Source organism: Podarcis gaigeae (assembly GCF_964106915.1).
Source record: "Podarcis gaigeae genome assembly, chromosome: 11".
NCBI classification, from domain to species: Eukaryota; Metazoa; Chordata; class Lepidosauria; order Squamata; family Lacertidae; genus Podarcis; species Podarcis gaigeae.
Window position 1 is genome coordinate 45,343,634 of NC_139687.1, and position 24,785 is coordinate 45,368,418.

A 24,785-nucleotide genomic window follows, 5' to 3' on the forward strand; every position below is an offset into this window, starting at 1 on the left:
AGAAAGAGACCCACAGGTGGTTTAGCATAGTGCCGTCTGTGCTATTGGCCTTTCTTTGTTCTTTGGGAGGAGCAGAGTGGTTTGTTGAAAAAGCAAAGGCAGTCTGCATCTGCTCAGGGCATTTTTACTGTATTCTTCTGGGCTAGTAAAAGTATTTTTTACTTCATATCCCAGATATAATGTATAGACCCCTGATCATGGGCTTTTGGTTTATGGTTCTGTAAGCAGCTAGTTTTATATAGGAAAATACAATTCCAGACACTTGGGTTTAAATGACTTGCAGTATTTTTAATTTTGAAGTCATCAAACCAGTGGTTCCAAACTACACTAATTTTAATGGCATGTAAACATTCATATGTGCATTTTTATAGGTAAAAGGAACTAAAGGTCAGCTAACCCGAGCAGAGATTCTTCAGACTGGACTTCATGAATTACTGAACACCCTTTTCTCTAATCCTGTGGACAACAATTTAACCTGTGCGGTGAAACTACTGAAAGTATGATGTTTTCATTATTAAGAGTTGTTTTCTACATCATACTTGATCTAATCGGGGTGCCCAAACTTTTTTCAAAGAGAGCCAGATTTGATGATGGTGATGATGATGATGATGATGATGATGATGATGATGATGATTATACCCCGCCCATCTGGCTGGGTTTCCACAGCTTTCAACAAAATATTAAAATACAGCAGTCTGTTAAACATTAAAGGCTTCCATAAACAGGGCTGCCTTCAGATGTCTTCTAAAAGTCTGGTGGTTGTTCTTCTCTTTGACATCTGGAGGGAGGGCGTTCCACAGGGAGGGCGCTACTACCAAGAAGGCCTTCTGCCTGGTTCCCTGTAACTTGGCTTCTCGCAGTGAAGAAACTGCCAGAAGGCCCTCGGCACTGGACCTTAGTGTCCGGGCACAACGATGGGGGTGGAGACGCTCCTTCAGGTATACTGGAATAGAGAATGTGATTAATCATAAAAATAGGTTTCAAGAGCATTCAACCATTGGTGTGCAAAGCCTGGTGGTTTTATTATCTCCCCTACTATGGCAACTCTAACAGAAGAATAAAGATATCTATGCATGAGGCTGTTACATATGTGTGGCATAATAAATACTGGAAGAACATCCGAGCAGCTTCTTGTTTCCATAGAAGGATATCCAAGTAGCTTAGATTTGCAGGGTGAGGTGTTTCTATGCTGCTTTTTTATTTTTATGCTGCTTGAAGAGTTTTAAATATGAAGCTGTTTAGAAATGCATTTAATCAATTAAATAATTAGTACTATGAAGCCCTTCAGCACAGATCCTGTGATTGCAGAAATGTCATTAACCTTAAATTCACATTTTGAAAATGTCTGCTAATAGTATGTGTTCTTTAGTTGACAGGCTCAGTACTAGAAGATGCATGGAAAGAAAAAGGAAAGACTTATATGAATGAAATGATACAGAAAATTGAAAATGTTGTCTTGGATGCAAATTGTAGCAGGTAGTGAGAAAAGCATTGCTTCCTTGCTTTCCATTTGGGATGATTACTGTTCTTTGCCATCTCTTAAGGTGGAACAGCTTTTAAAGCTTTCTGATCATTACTGTGGTTAAGAATTGTTGTGGTATCTTTAATACAACTTGTGCTGAAATTTCTGACATGGTTTAAGTCATACTGCTTTCAAATAGACCAGTCTTTGGTAATCAATGGGTGGAATCCAACTGATGCCATTGTGCTCACTGATACGCTTTTGATCCAGTAGATGCCTTCACTAATGGAAGGAGAGGGGAGGCGATTTTAGGCAATTCTCACTGCTGCCTTCATCATCCAGCACTCAAAAAAAGCACCCCCAGAGGAACAGGACATCAGCAAAAATAGCCTTCCCTTTTCTTCAGGGGTGTGGTCATCAATGTCATGTTTGTGTTGACTGAATGAGAGTATTGACTTCAAATTCAAAGTTGAGATCTTCATATGAAGGGTGGTATACAATTTAATAAATATATAAATGTAAATGATTACTTTCCAAATTCAATTGTCTTTGGCAATTAGTTAAAACATTGTTTTAAACGTGAGTTCATGAACAGCTGTGAATGAATGAGCAACAGGTATCTGTTTTGTTTTGTTTCTCCCTTATGTTCTGATTGCAAGCAGTGAGTAAACTACTCCCTCGTGTTGGAAATGCAGTGAGTTTTATTATGTACTTTCTTTTTTCAGAGATGTAAAGCATATGCTTCTGAAACTGGTAGAACTACGGTCAAGTAACTGGGGAAGGGTGCATATAACTTCAACATACAGGGAAGCAACTCCAGAAAATGACCCTAATTACTTTATGGTAATGAATACTTGTGTTTCCTCTTGCTTCAGATGCATTTATCAGACTATGTATAAAGTACTGATAAAATGTGGAAGTAGTTACTGATAAACACAATCGTATTTTGATTTCAGAATGAACCAACGTTTTACACATCTGAAGGTGTGCCTTTCACTGCAGCAGATCCAGGTATGTCAACAACTCGATTGGGAGGGGGCAGTTAGGCAGAAATTATATGAGGAGCTCATGAAGTCTGATATTAAAGAAAAACTCTGTAAAAATGTACAGGCAACTCCCGTTTTAGGCGCAACCAATATATGCACCATCCTGCACACATGCACAACATCGAACCCAGAAATGACTTCACTGAAACATCACTAAAGGGATGGGGTTTTAGCAGGCCTTTTCAGTGGGTTTGCAGTTTCATGCAAGCACACAATGACCCAGAACAAAACCTCCGCACAAATGGGAAGTTTCCTGTATTAATGTTAGGTGGAATTCAACATTGAACAAGCTTGCCGCTTGGCAGATGGAGCAACCACCCTTTCCTCTCCCCACATACTGTTCTGGGTGTTCTCTCCTCCCTCTCTCTCTCTCTCTCTCTCTCTCTCTCTCTCTCTCTCTCTCACACACACACACACACACACACACACACACACAACTGAGCCAGTTTAAGAAGGCAGGGGGGGAGTCCCATTGCTCAGGCAGAAGCCCTTGCACAGGGTTTCCACTAATGGGGCTCTCTCAGTGAATCCCACCCATAGCTTTAATGTTAGCTGTGGAAGGATCAGAGGACACACCAGTCAGGAAGCTAAACAAGAACTTTGTTATCTCTCCCTCTCCAACAAGAACAAAACAGCAACAGGAAACCCTTGACTCTGGCCAGGCACCTAAACAGTAGCCCTGTTCAGGGGTTAACACCTGACTAGGGAATGGCAACTTGAGTAGCGTTAGTGCACTCCAGCCTCAACCATGTTAGTGCCACCGCTAGCCTTCCCATGTTGAACAGGAAAGTCTGAAAGTGGTCAACTAAGTGTTCAACTGGACTTGCTTAGAAGCCCCCTGCAGACCTTCCTGCTCAACATGGGAAGGCTGGGAGTGAAACTGGAATGCAGAACCATTACGGCTTTCCTCATTTGTTAGTGTGCCAGTGTGGTGTAGTGGTTAAGAGCGATAGACTTGTAATCTAGTGAACCGGGTTCGTGTCTCCGCTCCTCCACATGCAGCTGCTGGGTGACCTTGGGCTAGTCACACTTCTCTGAAGTCTCTCAGCCCCACTCACCTCACAGAGTGTTGTTGGGGAGGAAGGGAAAGGAGAATGTTGGCCGCTTTGAGACTTCTTCGGGTAGTGATAAAGCGGAATATCAAATCCAAACTCCTCTTCTTAGTGAATTATTAGCAACAAATTATAGGATTGAAATAAAGTTTTTCCTCTATGATTGCTGTGAATTGAAGCCTTGTGGTATTCTACCCCTTTCTTGGTTCTTGCATCCTTTTTCTTTTGTGAGAGTGTGAATTTGTATCATTGTATTTGCTCGCTGAAGCAGCTTGTTAATTTCACCTAATCATCTTAACCTTATGTTGATGGAATGGAGTGCAACAAAGTGATGTGCCGAAAATCTTGTAAGAGGTACTCGAAACAGCATCAAATTTACACTGATCATGCTTTGCACATCTGTTACTTAGATACATCAAAACATTTATTTGTGTATTACTGATTGTACAGTTTTAGTTATGGGTATAGTGAATGAACTAAAGTTTGAAATGCACCTTAATTTTTTAAATAAAAAAAATCTATCATAGATTATCAAGAGAAATACCAAGAACTCCTTGATAGACAAGATTTGTTTCATGAGTATGAGGAAAATGGAACAGACTTATCAGGAGCTGGAGATCCGTAAGTTCTTGTTTCAGTCTGACATTTTAATCTAGGCATATCCTGGCTTCAGTTTGTTGTTTGAAATCCTGAATTAGGGCACCACTTTTCATCAAAACTTGACCTTTTAAAAAAATCATCTTATAAACAATGAAGTTTCTAATGGGTATGCCTCACCTCTTGTAATTTTGCTTCGTTGGCATTCTCTGGTGCACCAATCAAATTATAGCTGTTTCTACTAAAACAGTGTTGCTTTTGAAGATACAATTTCTGTACATTCAGGAAAAAACAGCTTGGCTCTGAGCAGAAAGCCTATTCTGCTTACGGAATTCCTGTCTCAAACTTCACAGAAGAGCACTGCACAAGAAAAATGGGAGAAAAATGGAATTATTGTGATAGGGTCTTCCATTTGCACAAGATCATTTTCCTTTTTCTTATGAGGACTCCTCCATATATTTAACTGTTTATAGCTTGAGTCTTCCACACATGTGTAGAGCAAGCCCTAGTGATTGGAGCACAGAGAGTTGCTCTCAGGAAAACAAGACTTGCTTTGCACTTGAGAGTATTAAGGTATAATAATAATAATAATAATAATAATAATAATAATAATACCAAAGTTAAATCGTATGCAATCTGACCATTAGGGCTTACTTTGCAATGGGAAATGGAATGCACCCTGTGTATATACAAGTTGCAGGTGCACTGTACCACAGCTGCAGAAACCTTATTGTGCAAAGTCTTCCACTAGCACTTGCACAGCATTTTGCAAAATCACACTAATGAGTAAACTCATTGCTTTCACACTTCTTTGAATCCAGTGCTGTGTAAGTTTCTTTTCTGAAATATTGCACAACCTTATTCCAAACACTTGAGCATTTTGTAATTATAATGCAATTGGACAGATGAACTTAGCTTGTGCAAAATACTTCCATGTCAAATCGGCGCAATCTGTTCTGTTCATTGTCAAGGGTACATATTGGTATAAAAATGGGACTTTGATCTTGCTCTCAAAGATGGTGTCTTCTGTGACTGGAAAAGATAGTCATCTAACATATGGATTCTTTTGTAGGTATTTTGATGATGATGACGATGACGATGAGATGGACCCAGAAATTGAAGAAGCATATGAAAAATTTTGCTTAGAGTCAGAACGCAAAAGGAAACAGTGAAATGCTACACGTGAATAATAGTGTTGTGTTTTTTAAAGAGAAGAAAAACAAAAACCAGCATAGGTATGAATAGCAAATAGAAGGGATGGAAAATCTTTAATATCCACACCAAACAAAGGAAATTAAGTTTCTCCTAGCAGTTAAGTTATGCAATTTCCATTTTATTAAACAGAATCTGCCAAAAAAATGTAAACTTAAATCCTGTAACTTAAACAAGTGTATATATATATCATAGTTTATTTTATGTACAGTTAAATAAACAAAGTTTTGACTGGAACAAATTTTATTTCAAACATTTCACATTAATCTGCAAATTTAAGGGTTGTCGTGGTACATTATCACTTTTTTAAGAAAGGAAAATTCCTAGAATCATAAAATACACTATGACTTTGCAATTGTACTTCCTCGCCTTTGTATAGGATATGGCTGTCATCCTATATTTTTTAGGCTCATGAACTGCCAAATGTTTCACAATCATGAAAACTACTACTACTCATCCACCCTGGGGGAAAATTGAAAATCTGCACATAGAGTATTGCTCTCAAACAGCTAAGTATGGTAGGCATTTTAGTTCATAAAGGTTTTCAAACAAATTCACTTGGTGAAAATGCTAAGTTGGTGATCTCCCAAAATGCTGGTTCAATTTAGATGTGAGGGTAGCGTAAATGAGTTTGGAGGAACAGGCATGTCTTCCGCATTTATACCTCTTCAGCCCAAACTCACATTGGATTCCTTCCTTCTGCCTTTCCTGATTTACCTTAGCCATAGTTTGCCATGATGCATAAATTGAGCAAACTATGATTAGTGCTAATCAGGATTGCTTAGAAATCATGGTTTGCAATCCCACTTCGCAGTGACGGAGGGAAATGAAGTCTCACACCATCTCATCATTTACTTTCGAGAGAGAGTGATGTCTCAGTTGAGGAATTCTATTTGTTTCCCTCCCCATATTCTTCAAAAAAAATTGACATGATTCTGTTTTTAGTTCAGTGTTGCACAATAATGTGTGTTGCTTTGAACTGTGATGCTCAGAAATTGGCATTTCTGTTACTTCTCAATTTGGTAATTTAGATACCATATACAATCACTTGTATAGAGCTAAACAGTTTTTTATTACAGAAATTAAGCCCTAAATGTTTGCTGGTTATTGTCCCTTCCCTTTTTAAGCATCTATTTTTGTCTTTATGAAATGTTGCCCAGGAAAATGTCTGGCTTTTTTTTGGGTTCCTCGTTTTATATTGAATAGATTAAGTAGAGTCTATTTCCTAACACAAGATGTGTGTGTGAAATTTCCCAAGCAGTAGGTAAAATAACTTATGTAAAGACAACAGAGGTTGTAAATATGCATGTAAATAGTGCTGTTTAATATTGCACTGTTATAACTTGGTACAGTTTGTGTCTGTTAACAAAGTTAGCATCACCTACATCTTTCGGCTGTTAATTTGTTTAGCTTATGAACATCCTATTTTGGAAAATAAACTCCTTTGTTTTGTTGGGGTATGGTTTTGGTCTTCCTTTTATGTCCTTATTTTCATAGCATGAGATCTTAACTCGATATTCCTTGCTTTTCGTCTGCAAAGCAGCATCTCTGTAGCTGCTGGCCATCATTTATCATTGTCCTTTAAGAAAGTATATTCCAGGTAATAATACTATTAATATGCAGCAACATCAGGCCCACTGGCTTGACCCCAGGACCATGGATACCCAGGGTGTGTGGGCGTCTGACATCAGATGCACACACTGGCGGGCATGCTGTCATGGGGTACGCAGGCCCCCATGGTGCAAAAAATGTGGATGCCCAGCCCCTTCATGGGGAATGTTGTGGGGCTGGAGCCCCCACCCCACCTGGTGCCTATGAGCAACATAGTTTCATCTGTGATTACTGATACATAATGTCATGTTGCCAGCTTCTTTTGTGTGCTTCCAGTTGAACCCGTGCCCAAAATACTTGAGTAATTAAATTTGTTAAGCACCACCTGCAAGATGAGACTAGCAAATACAGCGGATTGATTTTAAATTAAGGCAGTTTAAAAGCCCACAAAAATTGGTGGTGATATCCAGCGTTAGTCATACTCAAAGGAGACCCACGGAAATAAACGGATTTAAGTAACAGGTATTTCAATGGGTCGATGAATATGGCTCATGTTATACCACCCTTTAAATCTTCTGATTTAAAGCCTTTCACAACTACAGGTGGAAGTAAAACAAATATGCATGCTTCACCTGTGACATCCCGTTTAGATACTTGAAGGTGCCTATCACATAGCCTCTCTGTCTCCTCTTGTCCAGGCTAAACATCTCCAGCTCCCTCAACCGGTCCTCATAAGGATTGGTTTCCAGATCATCTTGATCACTTCTCCTTCTGCACACATTCCAGCTTGTCAATATCCTTCTAAACCTGTGATATATCAAAGACGTATTGTTGCTGTTTTTTCTGTTGAATATATGCCATATGGTAATTTATGGACCGAATAGATATCTAAAGCCATTTGCGCATAGCAAAATATGTATTTTATCAAAGTAATTGATATAGAAATGAGCAAACCAGTGATATTTTAGGGAGCAGGCTGGCAGGCAGGGCCCGTTACTTACATCAGGGGTCATCAAACTTTTTCAGCAGGGGTCCGGTCCCTCAAACCTTGTGGGGGGCTGGACTATATTTTGGAGAGAGAAAATGAACCAATTCCTATGCCCCACAAATAACTCAGAGATGCATTTTTATTAAAAGGACACATTCTACTCATGTAAAAACACGCTGATTCCCAGACTGTCCGCGGGCCGGATTTAGAAGGCGATTGGGCCGGATCCTGCTCCCGGGCCTTAGTTTACCTACCCATGACATACATCATAGGAGCCTACACAACGCCAAACACTGTTGCTATATGTAGGTTTTATTTTATTTGTTTTATATTTGGGAAATGTACATCCAAGTTTTTTCCCTTTAAATTTTTTTGGGGGGCCCCAAAGCTATAACTCCTTTAGTTTATAAGTAAATCTGGCACTGTAAAAACTATGCAATTCCACAGCACACCCTTCCGAGGGCTCGTGCGCTAAATCGCCAGGGACGCGAGCCTCGAAAGCTCATATACAGTATTCAACAGGGAAACCAGAGCTCCGCCTCCTCCTCCCCGGCGCCGCTAGTCCGTATGATCCGCCCAATATTCCTCTCGAGCCCCTCCTGCTGCTGCTGCTTGGCTTCCTCCCGTCGCGCTTTCTGGTTGGTTTCCCCGCCTTTCGGCGCGCGGTCTGGAAAAGGAAAGGAGCCGAGCTGCTGCTGCTGCTGCGCTTTCGGGTAGGCTGAGCTTTTTTCTGCAACTCGGTGCATCTTTGCCTCTTTCCGCGTCGTGGCCGTGCAGAAGTGGAAGGCTCTCTAAACTCTGCCCTTTAAGGTAGGGGGGTGGCGAGGGGGCAGGAGCGGGGTGGTCACAGTGCCGGATTTACGTATAAGCTAAACAAGCTACAGCTTAGGGCTGCACTCTCTTGGGGGGGCCCACAAAAAATTTAAAGGAAAAAACTGGATGTACATTTCCAAAATAAAAGATTAAAAAAAATTAAAACCTACACACGGCAACAGTGCTTTGTGTTGTGGCACTGTGGGTTAAACCACAGAGCCTAGGACTTGCTGATCAGAAGGTTGGCAGTTCGAATCCTCGCGACGGGGCGAGCTCCCATTGCTCAGTCCCTGCTCCTGCCAACCTAGCTGTTTGAAAGCACGTCAAAGTGCAAGTAGATAAATAGGTACCGCTCTGGCGGGAAGGTAAACGGCGTTTCCGTGCACTGCTCTGGTTCGCCAGAAGGCATGCTGGCCACATGACTTGGAAGCTGTACGCCGGCTCCCTCAGCCAATAAAGTGAGATGAGCGCCACAACCCCAGAGTCAGCCATGACTGGACCTAATGTTCAGGGGTCCCTTTACCTTAGGCTCCTATGATGTAAGTAATGGGCCCCGCCTGCTAGCCTGCTCCCTAAAATATCACTGGTTTGCTCATTTCTATATATAGGGTGCCCACATTCTGCATGGACTGGTTGCATTACTTTGATAAAATACATATTTTGCTGTGTGCAAATGGCTTTAGATACCTATTAGGCCCATAAACTACCAAACAGCATATAATCAACACAAAAAAGAAGTGACAATTTGTTGTTGACAAAGGACAGCTGGACATATTAAGGGCCCCATTACCTTCAGTAACTTAGGGGCTCATCAAACCTAAATCCGGCCCTGGAAATGGTATTCACAAATGAGACAAAATGTTATTCGTATATGCTCGCCCTTCTAGCAGGAGCACTTCTATTTGGGGTTCCTTCCGGACAAGCCATGCGCTCTTCCTCAAGGACCTTCAGCAGGACATTCCTCAGGGCTGGCCCATTTTTGGGGAGGGTGGTATCCAGACTATTAGGGTCATGCTTTCCCCAGGCCAAGCAAAGATGACACAACATGGTGTGCAAGTGTTTGGGCTTCAGAGGGAGAGAGAAGTTGGCTAGTCACCACGGTTACAGCAAGCGTGGCTCATCTCACTTTATCCTCACAAGAACCCTGTGAGGTAGACTACACTCAGGCAGTGGCTGCCCCCAGGCCAATCAGGGATGTGAACACAGAATGAGAGAATTTGAGAGTTGGAAGGGGACACAAGGGTCATCTAGCACAATCCCCTGCAATGCAGGAAACTTCTTGCCCAACGTGGAGCTCGAACCCACAACCCTGCGATTAAGAATCTGATGCTCTAGCGACTGAGCAAAATACAACATATGTACTCTTTGCCAGCTCACTATTCTATATGTGTCTTATGAGCTTAACAAATTGGGTTCTTATGTTAGATACTGTTGCTGTATGGGGTGTACGTATAGGGATCACCGCAGCTGCTTGCATTTTTGGACCCTCTTTGGGGTATTGCCTGTGGGGGCTGTCATGTTGTGCTCCTCCACTGCAAAATTTGCCTCTGCCTTGACGTTTCTTAAGGGACGTGGGTGGCGCTGTGGGTTAAACCACAGAGCCTAGGACAGTTTGAATCCCAGCGACGGGGTGAGCTGCCGTTGCTCGGTCCCTGCTCCTGCCAACCTAGCAGTTCGAAAGCATGGCAAAGTGCAAGTAGATAAATAGGTACCACTCCAGCGGGAAGGTAAACGGCGTTTCCGTGCGCTGCTCTGGTTCACCAGAAGCGGTTTAGTCATGCTAGCCACATGACCCGGAAGCTGTACACCAGCTCCCTCGGCCAATAAAACAACCCCAGAGTCGGCCACGACTGGACCTAATGGTCAGGGGTCCCTTTACCTTTACCTTGACACTTCTTAGCCAGAGCAGGTTGCAGAACTGCATGTGTGTAGACTTTAAAGTGGAGATGTCTGACAAAATCTTCCTTCCCTGCGCAGATTCTTGACCAGCGGTAGTCAACATAGCGCCCTCCATGTGTTATTTATTACCGTACTTTTCTATCTCACTTCTCCTCCAATAAGCTCAAGGCAGTGTACAGGACTTCTGCCCCTCCCTCATAACAACCCTGCAAGGTAGGTTAAACTCAGATATAGCAACTGACCGAAGCTCTTCCAGATCCTTGGAGAGAGAGGCTGCTTCTCTCTAGCGGGTACAGTGGCAGTGAGGTAGTTTAGATTCACAGTCCAGACATTGGCCCTCTTGTCTACCTTGTGGCAATAAAAGGGCAGAAATAAAAGGTCAAAAAGAGCACATCCATTGACACTCCGTCTAAAACAGGCACAGGCAAACTTGACCCTCCAGATGTTTTGGGACTACAACTCCCATCATCCCTAGCTAACAACCAGTGGTCAGGGAGGATGGGAATTGTAGTCTCAAAACACCTGGAGAGCCGGGTCTGCCTGTGCCTGCTCTAAAACATATGTGCCCTGCTTTGTTTTCAGGAGGGGAAACTAGAAAAATTAATGCTGTGGCCTACCTGTGTCCATTTTACTTAGTATAGTGGTATCTTGGTTCTCAAACTTAATCTGTTCCGGAAGTCCGTTCCAAAACGAAGGCACACTTTCCCATGGAAAGTAATGCAAAATGGATTAATCCGTCCTAGAATTTTAAAAACAGCAATTTGACACGAATTTTACTATCTAACAAGACCATTGATCCATAAAATGAAAGCAATCATCAGTGTTCTGCACTATAAAATAAATAAGACAGCATTGTAGATGATAAAAATTAAAATTAATTTCTTTTCTTACTTGCACTGATGATAGTCATTGTTTGGATGGGGAGCTTTTATCCATTTCCGCAGTCACATAATCAATCAATCAATCATATAACGAAGAACAAGTCACAGTCACAAAAATGAAAAAGACACACAAACAAAAACACACAAAAAAGCAAAAACAAAAGCATCAAATATCACTTCAGAACACTGCAATCAGAAATGGAAGGCTTTAATTACGATGGGGGGGACTCAAATGAGTGGCGCAAGGGCAGAAGGAGGAGGGGAAAAGGCTTAATTACGATACAGGGGACTCAAATGAGCTGCGCAACAGTGAAAACAGAAGCTTAGGAGCACGTTTGGCTTCCGAGGCAAAGTTCGAAATCCGAAACACCTACTTCCGGGTTTGCAGTGTTTGATTTCCAAGTTGTTCAGGAACTAAGCTGTTCGAAAACTGAGGTACCACTGTACTGATTTCAAAAGCCAGTAACTGCCAACTGCCAGGTCACAGGGCCTGTGAATGTGGGTTTGTGAGCCTGAAATTGAATTGCATGTGGACCACTCTTAACTCTGTGGAACTAGACTAATATTCTTGTTTCCCTAGAAAGTATTTATCCCACCATTCTTCAGAGTGCTGTGCACTGCTTAGAGGTCTGAAAAGATGTGTATAATGCTCTGATTGGCTGCGTAGTTCTGAGGGAGCTTTCTCTCTGTATGTTTGGCTGAATGTATTCCTGCTCTGTGGAAGGCCTGAGGTGAGCGAGACAAAACCTTATTTCTCCTCAAATAATACACTTGTTTTTGCTCTGTAAAGTGTTAATCAGAACTTTTTGCTCTGGATTTGGGGTGTGGTATTTAAGTGACTTTGCCAACGGTCCACAGCCCCTTAAGTTGTGATCTTCTTCTTTATAGATTGTCTTTGAATGAACATCTTTCATCTGCCGCCATGGAGTCAGAGAGCATCATGATCCTTTATGAGGACAATTCTGTAGAAGTGCACTATGTGGATGGATCTAGGTTGCTGCTTTCTCCTTGTGGGTCTGAGTTTTTATTTGAGAAATCCATTCCTGCCTCTGCCCATCCCATACAGCCAGCAGAACGGATTCGCCAGAGGACGCAATTTGCTATCAGCATCTACAGGGTAAACTAGAACATTTTTCTGTCTAAGCAGAGTTCCAGGAGAGAGAGAAGGGGTTATTGTGGGATAATAAATATCCGACATCTTTCAGCCCATGCGTTAAGACACAAATGGGGAACCATTTTCAGCCTGTAGGTTGCATTCTCTTCTGGGCAAAAACAGCAACTGTATTTTATATTTGGTGTTAGCCGCTCTGAGCCCAGTCTTGACTGGGGAAGGTGGGGTATAAATTAAATATTATTATTATTATTATTATTATTATTATTATTATTATTATTATTTGCCCATGCTGAGTGAGACCAGACTGAAAAGTGGATTTCACTTTTGTACCGTAGCCTAGTTTCTAAATATATACAGACGATAAGGGTGTTGGAACTAAACATGGGTTCTTACTTGCCATTCCTCTCCTTTAAGAAAGGGGGAATTAAATTTATGCTTTTGTTAATCTACAAATTCCGTGATATATATTGTCCTTTTTGTGTGTGTTTTTAGGAGAAGCTTTTGCAGGCAATTGATTTCCGGAATCAATATTCTGATCGTCCCTATTTACCTTCAAGTATTATACCTCCTGAAAGGAAAAATGTAAGTGCTTTTTGTAGGCTTACTATTCTTATTTATTAAACTTATTAGTCGCCCGCAGGTCTCCAAGCGACTTACTTGTAAAGGAAAATATGCAATACATACACAATACCATAGGAGAAAGGGGAAGGCCATATAATAAATTAACATTTCCTATAATGTAACATTTATGGAAAAACAAAAAACCAACATATCAGCCGTATAAATAATAGCAAACAATGTTATCAACACTCAAATAATAAACGAAGCAACATCTCCACTCACTAATTAGCAAATAAAGAAGACCAGAGCCCCCTTCCTAGTCCAAAAGCTATTCACATCGAACCAACCATTTTCCCGCTTTAACCACCCCGCCTCACCCAGAAGTCTGGTGTCAAAGCCAGCTGTTGCAAAAATCAGTGCTGGATGGATCCCATGTCTTCCAGGGATGGTCTGGTGCCTCTCTTCTCCCTTTGGGAGGGAGCAGTAGCAAAGCAGGAAGATGGTAGCAAAAGTTTTACCTACTAAGCAGTTGTCCTGGCTACTGCTTCTCTCTTGTTGCTGGTGGGAGTGCAGAGCAGAGACCTGCCTGCCTGCCTGGGGATTCAGCGCCCTGCCTAGTGTCAAGGCCAGCTTTTTCAGATCTGTGGTGGTGTGGGGATTTGACAGATCAAAGTGGGTCCAAACTAAATTGCTGGATGGTAGCTCATGGGAGTTGTAGTCCAAAACATCTGGAGAAGGACCAGGTTGGAGAAGACCAATTAATCACAGAATCATAAACTTGTAGAGTTGGAAGGAACCCTGAAATTCATCTAGTCCTCAGGGACCATATAACACTGGTTCTGAAAGACCTACATTGACTCCCAGTACATTTTCAAGCACAATTCAAAGTGTTGGTGCTGATCTTTAAATAATAATAATAATAATAATAATAATAATAATAATAATAATAATTTATTATTTGTACCCCGCCCATCTGGCTGAGTTTCCCCAGCCACATTGGGCGGCTTCCAACAAAGATTAAAAATACATTAAAATGTAACACATTAAGAATTTCCCTAAACAAGGCTGCCTTCAGATGTCTTCTAAAAAATAATAATTTATTATTTAAAGCCCTAAACGGCCTCAGGCCAGACTACCTGAAGGAACGTCTCCACCTCCATCATTCAGCCGGACACTGAGGTCCTACTCTGAGGGCCTTCTGGCTGTTCCCTCCCTGTGAGGTTACAGGGAATCAGGCAGAGGGCCTTCTTGGTAGTGGTGCCCACCCTGTGGAACACCCTCCCATCAGATGTTAAGGAAATAAACAACTACCTGACTTTTAGAAGACACCCGAAGGCAGCCCTGTTTAGGGAAGTTTTTAATGTTTGATGTTTTAGTGTGTTTTTAATCTGTTGGGAGCCGCCCAGAGTGGTTGGGGAAACCCAGCCAGATGGGCAGGGTATAAATATATTATTATTATTATTATTATTATTATTATTATTATTATTATTATTATTCCATACAGGGATTGAACCTGCAACCTTTGCTCTCACCAACCGAGCTATCCAGCTAATATTTAGCTGTTAAATAATAAATAGCCTCAGTGGCATTGTGCTTGAGATTTGAGTGATTTTTCTTCCCCTCTTAACAGATTCTTTTCGCAGATATCTCTAAAGCCAAATGGCCCACTTCTTGTGCCAAGAATGGAGCAGCCCGTTTTCACCATGGCGCTGTGACCATCTCTTCTCTAGATGGCCATGCTAGTCTGACCTTGCCTGTCCTTCAGCAAGAATTCACAGTGGAGTTTTTGTGCAAAGTCAGCCAGAAGTTATCGGCACCACCATTAGATAAAAAGTGTGGTGAATCGATCCGGGATCGGTGTGGAAGATCCGGCCAGAATTCTGCTGGGAAACCGTCTTCTCAGCAGCTGAGAGCGGAAGAAGGAGAGGGTGACTTTGGCAGATCTGTGGCACAGAATATGCAGGACAGCAACTCAGGATCTGTGCAAAAATTAGAGGAGAGTCGCTGGTCTTTCCAGAACTGCTCATCAGAATATTGTTGGGTTACTCAACGTCTGTCTGTGTCCTCCTGCTCCGAAGAATGGAGGTACCCTTTATCATTGGCACTTAGGTTTTATCAATTACACGCTGGCAAAGAAACTGAACCGGATGAAGGAAACACAGATGTTGAGATTGCAGAGCTTAATATATCGCACTCTTCTAAGGCAGTCACTTGTTTGCCTTGGGCTTTACCACTCAGCTGTCATGCTCCTTATTTGCACAGGTGAATTGTTTTTATTTATTTATTTACTAAAGTATTTCTATTTCTGTTTTCTTTTATTAAGTCCCTTCCCCTAACTAAGGTGGCTAAAAATCTGCTTAAAAACAGCAGTGAATTTTCCATTGTCGCTCTGTGAGGGGAATAGGGGCTTCAACATGCTTAACAAATTACAATCCAGCCAGGGTTTGGGGGTGGGGGGAGGGCTGTTTAAAACGGTATGATACTGCTTCAAATGTGTAGTGCAGATGGGACTGAACATAGTGGAATTTCATCTGGGAAACAGATAAAATATCAGATTGCTTTTAGGCTTGAAAGCAATATCTACAGAAGGGATGGTTTACTTCTAGCCCTGCTGGGCTCACAACTCCCACGAGCCTCAGCCAGCGTGGTCAGTGGCTAGGATCCCCAGCATAGCTGTCAACTTTTCCCTTTTCTTGCGAGGAATCCTATTAGGAATAAGGGAATTTCCCTTTAAAAAAGGGAAACGTTGACAGCTATTATCCGCAGTCTTGCCCTACAGTACTTGTTCTAGATTGTTTCAGTTGTTAGCAAGCAGGGTGGATTTAAATCACTAGTCAGTGAGACTTGATTTAGATCACCAGTCAGTGAGACTTGATTTAAATCAATTTTTTTTTACAGAAAGACTCATTCTTGCTGGTATAATCTTAATATTTACAACCAGATGAAGGTTTCATTTTTGGAATAATAAATTTTCAGAGTAGTTTTTACAGTTATATCAAAAATTACTGATTTGGTTATACTATTAGAAATACATAGACAGATAATTATGAAATTATTGTGAGGTTTAATTAAGTTAACTGTTTATATTTGGACAACTTTTCTGCTGTACTTTATTGGAAGGAGAAAAATAATCATTTCCTTCATAACAATTTAAACAATTTATTTAACTAAAGCAATAACATTATAGCATATTTATCCATGTTTGTTAACTGATGTGGTTAAACGGTTTTGTTTTTTAAAGAAATAAAATTAGACTGAGTTTTAGCACACATGAAAAACTTAAAACAAATCCTCATTTCCTGATAAATAGCCATTGGACGATAATGTAATTTAAATACAAAACTACACTTAGAAAGATTTTTCCTCCAAAAGGATTTTTATTTTAAAAAATCCAATTTAAATTTTAAAAAATCCGATTTTTTTTTTTTTTAAAAAATCATTGATTTTTATCCACCCTGTTAGCAAGGGTTCCAGCAGGATTTGTTAAGTTCGGTGTCTGCTGATTTGTTTCACAGGTGGGATTTCTCTGATTTCTTGCAACTGAGGAAAGAGGACAGTGGTCAGTATTTGTACTCCCAGCCAGTCAAAATAGTATGGAGTAAGGGTATCATTTATAGGTGAGTAAAACTAAACACAAAATTTAATGAATAGCAAATTAATATCGCTTACCTAACATCAGGAAAGTTTGGGTTTTTAAAAATATACTAAGTTTTTAGAAGAAGTCTCCACATGATTTAAGTGAAGAAGAGAGGCTTGAAAGCAGTGCCACAATATTGGACAGTCCTATGCACACGCAGGTGGCGCTGTGGGTTAAAGCCTCAGCGCCTAGGACTTGCCGATTGAAAGGTCAGCGGTTCGAATCCCTGTGGCGGGGTGCGCTCCCGCTGCTCGGTCCCAGCGCCTGCCAACCTAGCAGTTCGAAAGCACCTCCGGGTGCAAGTAGATAAATAGGGACCGCTTACCAGCGGGAAGGTAAACGGCGTTTCCGTGTGCAGCTCTGGCTCGCCAGAGCAGCGATGTCACGCTGGCCACGTGACCCGGAAGTGTCTCCGGACAGCGCTGGCCCCTGGCCTCTTGAGTGAGATGGGCGCACAACCCCAGAGTCTGTCAAGACTGGCCCATATGGGCAGGGGTACCTTTACCTTTACCTATGCACACTTACCTAGGAGTATGTGTCTGCCTCTGAGTACAATATTGTACACAGCTACTACTTCTACAGTTCATGTACTTAAGTCTTGTTGACCCCAATGGAGCTGAAGCATAGATGATGATGATGGTGATAATGATAATTTTTTATTATACATCAAACATTAAAAACTTCCCTAAACAGAGCTGACTTCAGATGTCTTCTAAAAGTTGGATAGTTGTTTATTTCCTTGACATCTGATGGGAGGGTGTTCCACAGGGCGGGTGCCACTACCGAGAAGGCCCTCTGCCTGGTTCCCTGTAACCTCCCTTCTCACAGTGAGGGAACCGCCAGAAGGGCCTCGGAGCTAGACCTCAGTGTCCGGGCTGAATGATGTGGGTGGAGATGCTCCTTTGGGTATACTGGGCTGGCTGCAGTCCTGTACATGATGTGACTTCAGCCAACACCACTATTTTAACTGTAATTAATCCACACAGTCTCATAAGGTAGTAGGACTAATCAGTACTTTCTCTTAGGTTTCTTCTTGGAGCTAGACACATAGAAATCTACCCCGGTGATGGCTCAGTTTTCAAATCGGAAGGTTCCTTTTTGGGGAAATATTTCACTCGCTATTATATCCAGGAAGGAACGAGGGAGGTAAATGACGCCATTTTATCTTTCAGACCCATTCTAGAATATTTGGGGAACGTTGCTGTAGGTCTTCTATTATGCTATGTTTATAAATTACAGTTTCCATTATGTTTTCCTTGACACTTGAAAGATGACAGGGAACACCCAGGCATTTTTAGAGCTAACAGTGATATGTCCAGCAAAAGGTGGAGATGTTTGAAACTGGCAGACATGGCCTGGTTTTTCAACTTGTGCTCAGTGTTTTTATACTCTATTCCCCTCACAGAGCTACAGTTCTCAGAGTGGCTTAACAATCAATCCCTCTTCACAGGGAACTCTGAGAATTATAAATCTGTGAGGGGAATAGAGGCCTCCTGACAACTCTCAGTACCCTTAAGAAACGTCAGCTCCCAGAATTCTTTGGGGAAAACCATGACTGTTTAAAGTGCTTTAAAATGTATGGTGTGAATGTGCCTGAGATTCTTGGTTTGATTGTTAGAAAGCAATTTCCTTTTCCTTTTTGCATCTTTAAGAGAGAAGAAACAATGTATTCTGCAAGCAGTTTACCACCTGATGTACCTGGAAGTCTCTACTCTGTGTGGACCATTATCACTCAAGCTGTAAGGTGAAATATTTTGGCTCTGCATTTTTGTTAGTCCACACACCAAGGGCATGTATAGCTGAGCTGAAGGAACATTTACTGCCTTTTTCTGTGTCTTATAAAGCGCGTGTTGAGTAACTGACTCAATTTACATCATGACATGAAATGGGTATTGAGTTTAGGAAATGCTGTTTTACTGGGAGGCTAAGGTGCCAACAATAAATATTCAAGTAAACATAAACTGACTTATTTTTATAAAGCCAGTATGTCTTTATGAAAAGTCTTTTATCTTTTTCTTTTTGTAAACTACCTAGAGTTCTTCAACATAATCTTGAGCGCATGCTTTCGTTAACCCATAATTACTCTGTCTGCTGCTGGAAGATGGTGGTGGTAAGTAAGAATGAAGGTGCTGGCAGTTGACATCTTGTAAAATATCATGCTGGTCTCTGTGCTCACAGCACTTCTCAATTTTCAGGGTCAAAAAAATCTAGGCACATGGAAATTTTAGATTTCCATTCCCAACCAATTTGAAGAGTTTAAAGCAGATAATTTTGTTTATAAAGATGTATATTTTTAATGAGAGAAAATAAACCTTTATTGACCTATTGAGGAAATGCTACAAATTATATATAGGCTCTTTAGGTGCTATTATCCCCTAAAGTAGAGAGTATGAAAATAAATGAAACCAGAAAAGGATCAGAAACAGCAAACGGGCTTTCCAGTAGATATTTTTGCCATTGAAATCCTACTCAATATTGATCCAGAGCAGATTCCAATGTATAGTTAGCAGAGTAACAAACTCGTTGCAGGATTCCCAAAAATAGACCAGAGGCAGTTGTACTTTATCCAACAGAGCTTTACTGCTACTGAAGGCAAATGAGCATAATGGTCACAATTCCAATACATTCAGGATTGGCACTGTCCATAAGAAATCCAGTTGCAGCAGACTTAACTTAAACTTACAATAACTTATAATAAGTCTAAATCTTAACACTAAGCATACTGTGTACAGAACACCATACCAGAAGGAAAAGAGAGAGAGAGTGAAACCCAGGCTCCTTCTGGCCTTACTATTATAGTCAGCATGACCTTGACAGAAAGAGATAACAGGACCAGTTTAAGCCAGCTGTACTCTGCTTCTCTGAAGGTATAACCAAAACATCATGAACCTTCTTCTTGTTTCCTTTCACACAGAGAAGTTTCCAGAACCCTCTTGAATTAAGCAGAATAGGAAAGATCTCTACACATCAGTTCACTACTTTCTGCACTAAGAAATGCAAATGTGACAATTTTCCCCATGTTATAAATTAGTACTTATTTTTGTCCCACATTGTTTCTTTCAGTGTCCTGAGAAGGGTAGAGGACAAATGCTGCCAGTCCCCCTGGCTGAAACAATTGTTCCCAATGTAGGAAGGCTCTTTGCATATTCAGATAATAAAGTGCATGCCGTTTTTTATGATGGAATGATCCTGAACATGGTGTGGGATTTCACTTCTCAAGATGGAAAATCACAGGTGAGCCTTACAGGGTGTTGATTTAATTTATTCCATGCTTGGGAGCATTTACCTCCTGGTAAAAGGTAAAGGTAAAGGACCCCTGGATGGTTAAGTCCAGTCAAAGGTGACTATGGGGTTGCAGCGCTCACCTCGCTTTCAGACCGAGGGAGCCAGCGTTTGTTCACAGACAGCTTTCCGAGTCATGTGGCCAGCATTACTAAACCACTTCTGGTGCATGGAGGACCGTGACAAGTGCTAGAGTGCACGGAAACAACGTTTACCTTCCCACTGCAGCAGTGCCTATTTATCTACTTGTGCTGGCATGCTTTTGAACTGCTAGGTTGGCAGGAGCTGAGACAAAGCAACGGGAGCTCACCCCCTTGCGGGGATTCGAACCGCCAACCTTCTGATCGGCAAGCCCAAGAGGCTCAGTGGTTTAGACCACAGCGCCACCCGTGTCCCTTTACCTCCTGATACCCGTGCAAGAGAAGACATCCTGGCTATTTCCTGTTTCAGCCTTTTCAGTTTCATCGTATGGGTGGCCTTTTATAAAATAACTCCATGAACATTTAAATAGAGAAATTATTTTGTGGCAACTCTTTCCCTTAAAAAATGGCTACCACTTGCTAATTGTTTGTCTGCTCCCCAACCCCCAACCCTGTCCCTGCTGCAGTAGAAATTTGGTGAAGTGTGACTCTTAAATTTTATTTGCCCCAAACAGGGCGCAGTTGAGAAGCCATTTGCACACAGCGCTGGTTGTTGATTGTATGGTTGTCCAGCAGGCAGCAGTCAAAAACCTATTTAGAGTGGCTCTGCTATAAACAACAGTAAAAGTGAATGAGATTTATTATGAGAGTATGGGATTTGGGGGTTCGGCCGGTTTGCTTCTGGGGTTGAAGAACTAGGGATATATTAGTATTCAGAATTATACTGACCCACTTGGCTACAAGAAGTGCTCAGAATTGGAAGTGTGCAGGGAACCACCTGGAGGGGGAACTAGAAAACTAAGTCCCTACCTGGAAAAAAAATGACAGTAGACAGGCAGAAGTTACTTGGAAGGAGGGATGAAGTAGGGTACTTCTACTGATTATCTAATTTTCTTCTAAGAGACCTCAAGATGCTAACACGGGTTGGTGCAAACTCACTTCGCCTGCAGGAGCACAGCAGCTTATCCATGTAGATCATCCTGGGCTCTATGAAAGGTATTTGTAGGTTTTTTGGATAAATTTAGGAATTTCAGTATGATTTAATTTGCCCAAAAGAGAAAGATGCAGGTGAAATATTTTTCCTTCTTCCTCTTGCTGTAGATTTTGGTAGAAGTCATCAATCCTTTGACTACAGCAGCAAACATTTTAATAAACATTTGGGGAGATAGTATTAGACACTGTGTTCGAAACTCGCATTGTTCTAGGCACGTTTTACGACAGGGAATGTCATTCGTGCGAGCAGCCTCTGAGCTCCAGGCGCAGTATTGCGCTTAAGTGCAGAATGGAAGAAAAGGAGGACCTTTTTCTTCCTCCCCGCTTCCAGCTACTCTCTGAAGACTGGAGAAGAGACCCTCTTAAGAATATTACGGGGGTGGGCAGGTGAAGGAATAGACCATGGGTTGGCAAACTAACGCCCGGGGGCCAGATCCAGCCCAATCACCTTCTAAATCTGGCCCACAGACAGTCCAGGAATGAGCGTGTTTTACATGAGTAGAATGTGTCCTTTTATTTAAAATGCATCTCTGGGTTATTTGTGGGGCATGGGAATTTGTTCTTCCCCACCAAAAAATATAGTCTGGCCCCCCACAAGTTCTGAGGGACAGTGGACCAGCCCCCTGCTGCAAAGGTTTTCTAACCCCTGGACTAGACCATGTGAAAAACGAACATAATATTTTAGCTGCAGTTCATTCATTTTCAGCTTTGCATCCTTGTTATTAAAAAAAGCGCACCTAGATACTCAGTTGTTGTGCCCATAACCTAGGTTTAAGGTGCCATTTGGCTCCTAGCTTTCATATCTCTGTTTCTGATTAGGCAGCTGTTTTCCTAGAGCTATTTTCCTACACTACTTCTGTGTGCTGTTGGCAGAACATCATGTAGGATCAGATGCTAAAGTCTTGTCCCCCAACTCCCTCGTGTTCATTTTTTGCAATCCAACACTATCAGAGACAGGCGGGTCTGTTTTCCTTATTAGGGACAGGAGGCCCCAGCTGCCATTGGTTCTTTAGTTGGTGTTGCCCATTCATGGTGGATGTAACACAACTTATTTTTCTCCAACACAGATACGTAACAACCGTGGTCAAATGGTGCAGAAGCTTAAACAAGGATGGAGAGGTGTGTGCAGACGCACCACAGCCGATTCCTGAAGAGACCTGGTATGCATCTTAAATGGCTCTCAGGGGCCATCTGTATTCATTTTTAAACACAAGTTTATTCAATTTTATTTATTACCTCTCTTTGGGAACCATTTGGATCCATTAAGAGACAGGCGGTGGGCCATTCAAATTGGTCTCTCCTACCTGCGGAGGGGAAGGGTTGGGGAAGTCTAGTTGCACCAGGAAGTGATCTGACCATGACACTGCTTTTGTTCCACTGGAACTTAAGCGCCAGATCACTCCTGGTAAACACCAGATCTAAGGCATGTTGTTGTGGTAATAAGCAAAATGGTATTTTGAGAAATGTGTTCTCAGTTTTATATTGGTATTTTATAGGTCCGTTGCTGCTGAACTTGAAAAAATAAGAAGATTCAACTGTATCCTTTTTGAGCACATTTTGAATCCACAGAGAAGTTCTTAGCAGGATTGGATCATTCTTTTCTTGAGGCAAGCAATAATAAACATTTTCTATACTTTGGTTCAGTTTGTTAGCCAAAGTACTAGTAAGGTGTCTGCGAATAGTATTAAAATGTTAAAGGTCCTTCACATTACTTTGTCATGTGGCAATTTAGTTTTATTTAAGAGAAAGGTTTTTTATTACTTGGGGTGGGGTGGGATATGCATTATGTACTTATTTAATGACATATTGAAATAGCCTCTGGAACTTCTTTTAAATCTTGCAGTGCAATTTTAGACATGTTCAGTGGGACTTACTCCCAGCTAAGTGTTATAAGTTTGCGGACTTACACTGCAATTGAAACCCCAGCCGGGAAGGAATGGGGCCACTGTTCCATCCACAGTCTAACGGCAGGGATGACTAATAACCACTTGCTTGTTTTGAGGCTTTCTGTGGGCTGTTCTGCACATTCGGCAGGCAGAGTTTCACACCAGCAGAGTGACTCTAGCAGGACTCTGCCCAAACTACCCCCACCCCTTTCAAACCCAACACAAAGCAGGTTTGCATTGCAGCATGTATTGAACTCTGTGATGCCATCACAAATATAGCACAAGACCCCAGTTCCCCTGAGAGAAGAGATTTGGTTTTTGTCTCGCTGTTTTCCCTCCTTAACTATACAACTACAGTTTTAGTGGAGAACAGCAATATTCCAAGTACGGTTTCAGCTGCAAAAAGAAATCCATCCTGCAGCACCGACCGGCAGAACAGACCAGAGGAAATCTTTTTAGTTGAGAATGTTAGTAAAAGGAACATAGCTGAGACTCTGGAAAAAACTTCAAAGGTTATCAGTGATATTGACTCTCTTTTAGCTTCCTCTGTAAAGAGAAATGAGGTCAAAAGTAATTCCGGTAATTCTGTCCCTCATTAATCTGATTGAAGTAGAAAATGAAATTCAACCGTCCAAGGTCAGGCCACAGAGTTGTTCTGAGTCACTGACTTTATAGATAATTAAAGGCAGGATTATAAGTTAAGGATATTGTTAATTTATTAATTTGAGTGTATGTTGTGGGGTTGTTCGTTTATATTTTATAGCTTCCTTGTTTCTCTTTGGAGATAGGTGGGATAGAAAATTTTAATATAAATGTTTGTGTATATATATGTGTGTTTGTGTGTACACAAACTATGGGTTGTTATAAAAGGCCAGAGATGAGAGGATTTTGTTATAATGCCAAATGTAATTGCACTGTATAATCCTGTACCAAATTAACAGTTAAGAATTAGTTATTTCCTACATGTTTGAAAATCACTGGCTTTGAAATTTCAGCTGTCATATTTTATAACATTTTATTCTGATATTTGAAGTTTTTTGGTAGAGGTGGGAGAAGATCTATACCACTGTTTCTGTTTATGAATGTTTGAATAAAGCCATACAGGTCAATTAAGCAAGGCGTAATACTTAACTAAGTCTTCTAGTACGTTGGCTGTTTTTCAAATAAAGTTACAATGAAATTTCATTGTCACCTTTTGAAAAAAGAAATTATACTTTCCACAGCAAGAAAAAAATCATCCTTTTATTGTTCCTGTATATGTATAGTCTCAAAATAATAATTGGACCGATTCAAATTTTTTAGCTGTAAAAGTACCCCTCCCACGCCCTCAAAAAGGTGGTGCCAATAAAACCTTGGAAAATTAAATTGCTGAACACCGTGTACCCTGCCCAGTGGAACAACCGGGTTCCCATATCTCCCCTTTTAATTTGCTTACAGGAGGTACAGAGGAGATTTGGAGCATCTGCTCTACCACTCATATGGAAACCCCTGCATGCCACTCACCCCCCCCCCCCACACACTCTACACACATTTGCGTTCAGGAAGAGGAAGAGCCGCTCTTGTCAATTGCCTTGCTTGTAGCATAAACGACATTTTAACCCTATCTCTTGACTGCGAAGCGAGAGGAAGGAACGCGCCGTTGCTGAGGCGGGTGGGCGGCGCTCCTGACGC

The 24,785-nt window shown here is 41.5% G+C and overlaps 2 protein-coding genes and 2 long non-coding RNA genes across 8 annotated transcripts in view; 2 read left to right on the top strand and 2 right to left on the bottom strand.

The window, feature by feature from the left end:
- PAIP1 (poly(A) binding protein interacting protein 1) overlaps window positions 1-6,827 on the top strand; it is a 20,337-nt gene extending 13,510 nt beyond the window's left edge. Inside the window, exons 6-11 of the mRNA XM_083703610.1 lie at window positions 372-497; window positions 1,370-1,476; window positions 2,188-2,305; window positions 2,419-2,473; window positions 4,088-4,181; window positions 5,230-6,827. Of these exons, the coding sequence (XP_083559736.1) occupies window positions 372-497; window positions 1,370-1,476; window positions 2,188-2,305; window positions 2,419-2,473; window positions 4,088-4,181; window positions 5,230-5,329 (600 nt within the window). The 3' untranslated portion in view covers window positions 5,330-6,827. The remainder of the gene's footprint in view (window positions 1-371; window positions 498-1,369; window positions 1,477-2,187; window positions 2,306-2,418; window positions 2,474-4,087; window positions 4,182-5,229) is intronic.
- On the bottom strand, window positions 2,777-3,794 carry LOC310827578. The gene is made up of 3 exons (XR_014556433.1): window positions 3,661-3,794; window positions 2,928-3,415; window positions 2,777-2,861 (listed from the first exon to the last, which is right to left on the bottom strand). It is a non-coding gene; the product is annotated as an uncharacterized lncRNA (long non-coding RNA).
- On the bottom strand, window positions 6,294-10,967 carry LOC310827588. The gene is made up of 2 exons (XR_014556446.1): window positions 10,863-10,967; window positions 6,294-6,948 (listed from the first exon to the last, which is right to left on the bottom strand). It is a non-coding gene; the product is annotated as an uncharacterized lncRNA (long non-coding RNA).
- LOC310827453 (uncharacterized protein C5orf34 homolog) lies at window positions 8,457-24,245 on the top strand. Of its 5 annotated transcripts, none has more exons than XM_083703539.1 (14): window positions 8,530-8,718; window positions 12,082-12,232; window positions 12,390-12,618; window positions 13,108-13,197; window positions 14,807-15,438; window positions 16,692-16,793; window positions 17,839-17,959; window positions 18,466-18,557; window positions 18,848-18,920; window positions 19,877-20,047; window positions 21,137-21,231; window positions 22,296-22,388; window positions 22,725-22,765; window positions 23,472-24,245. In XM_083703539.1, the coding sequence occupies exons 2-14, from the start codon at window positions 12,204-12,206 to the stop codon at window positions 23,711-23,713; spliced, it is 2,010 nt and encodes a 669-aa protein (XP_083559665.1). In that variant the 5' UTR covers window positions 8,530-8,718; window positions 12,082-12,203; the 3' UTR covers window positions 23,714-24,245. The 5 variants fall into 5 exon arrangements, with proteins under 5 accessions (XP_083559664.1, XP_083559665.1, XP_083559668.1 ...); XM_083703541.1 differs by having other exon boundaries at window positions 8,597-8,621; XM_083703540.1 differs by lacking the exon at window positions 8,530-8,718 and adding an exon at window positions 11,782-11,999.
- Window positions 24,246-24,785: the final 540 nt, after the last annotated feature.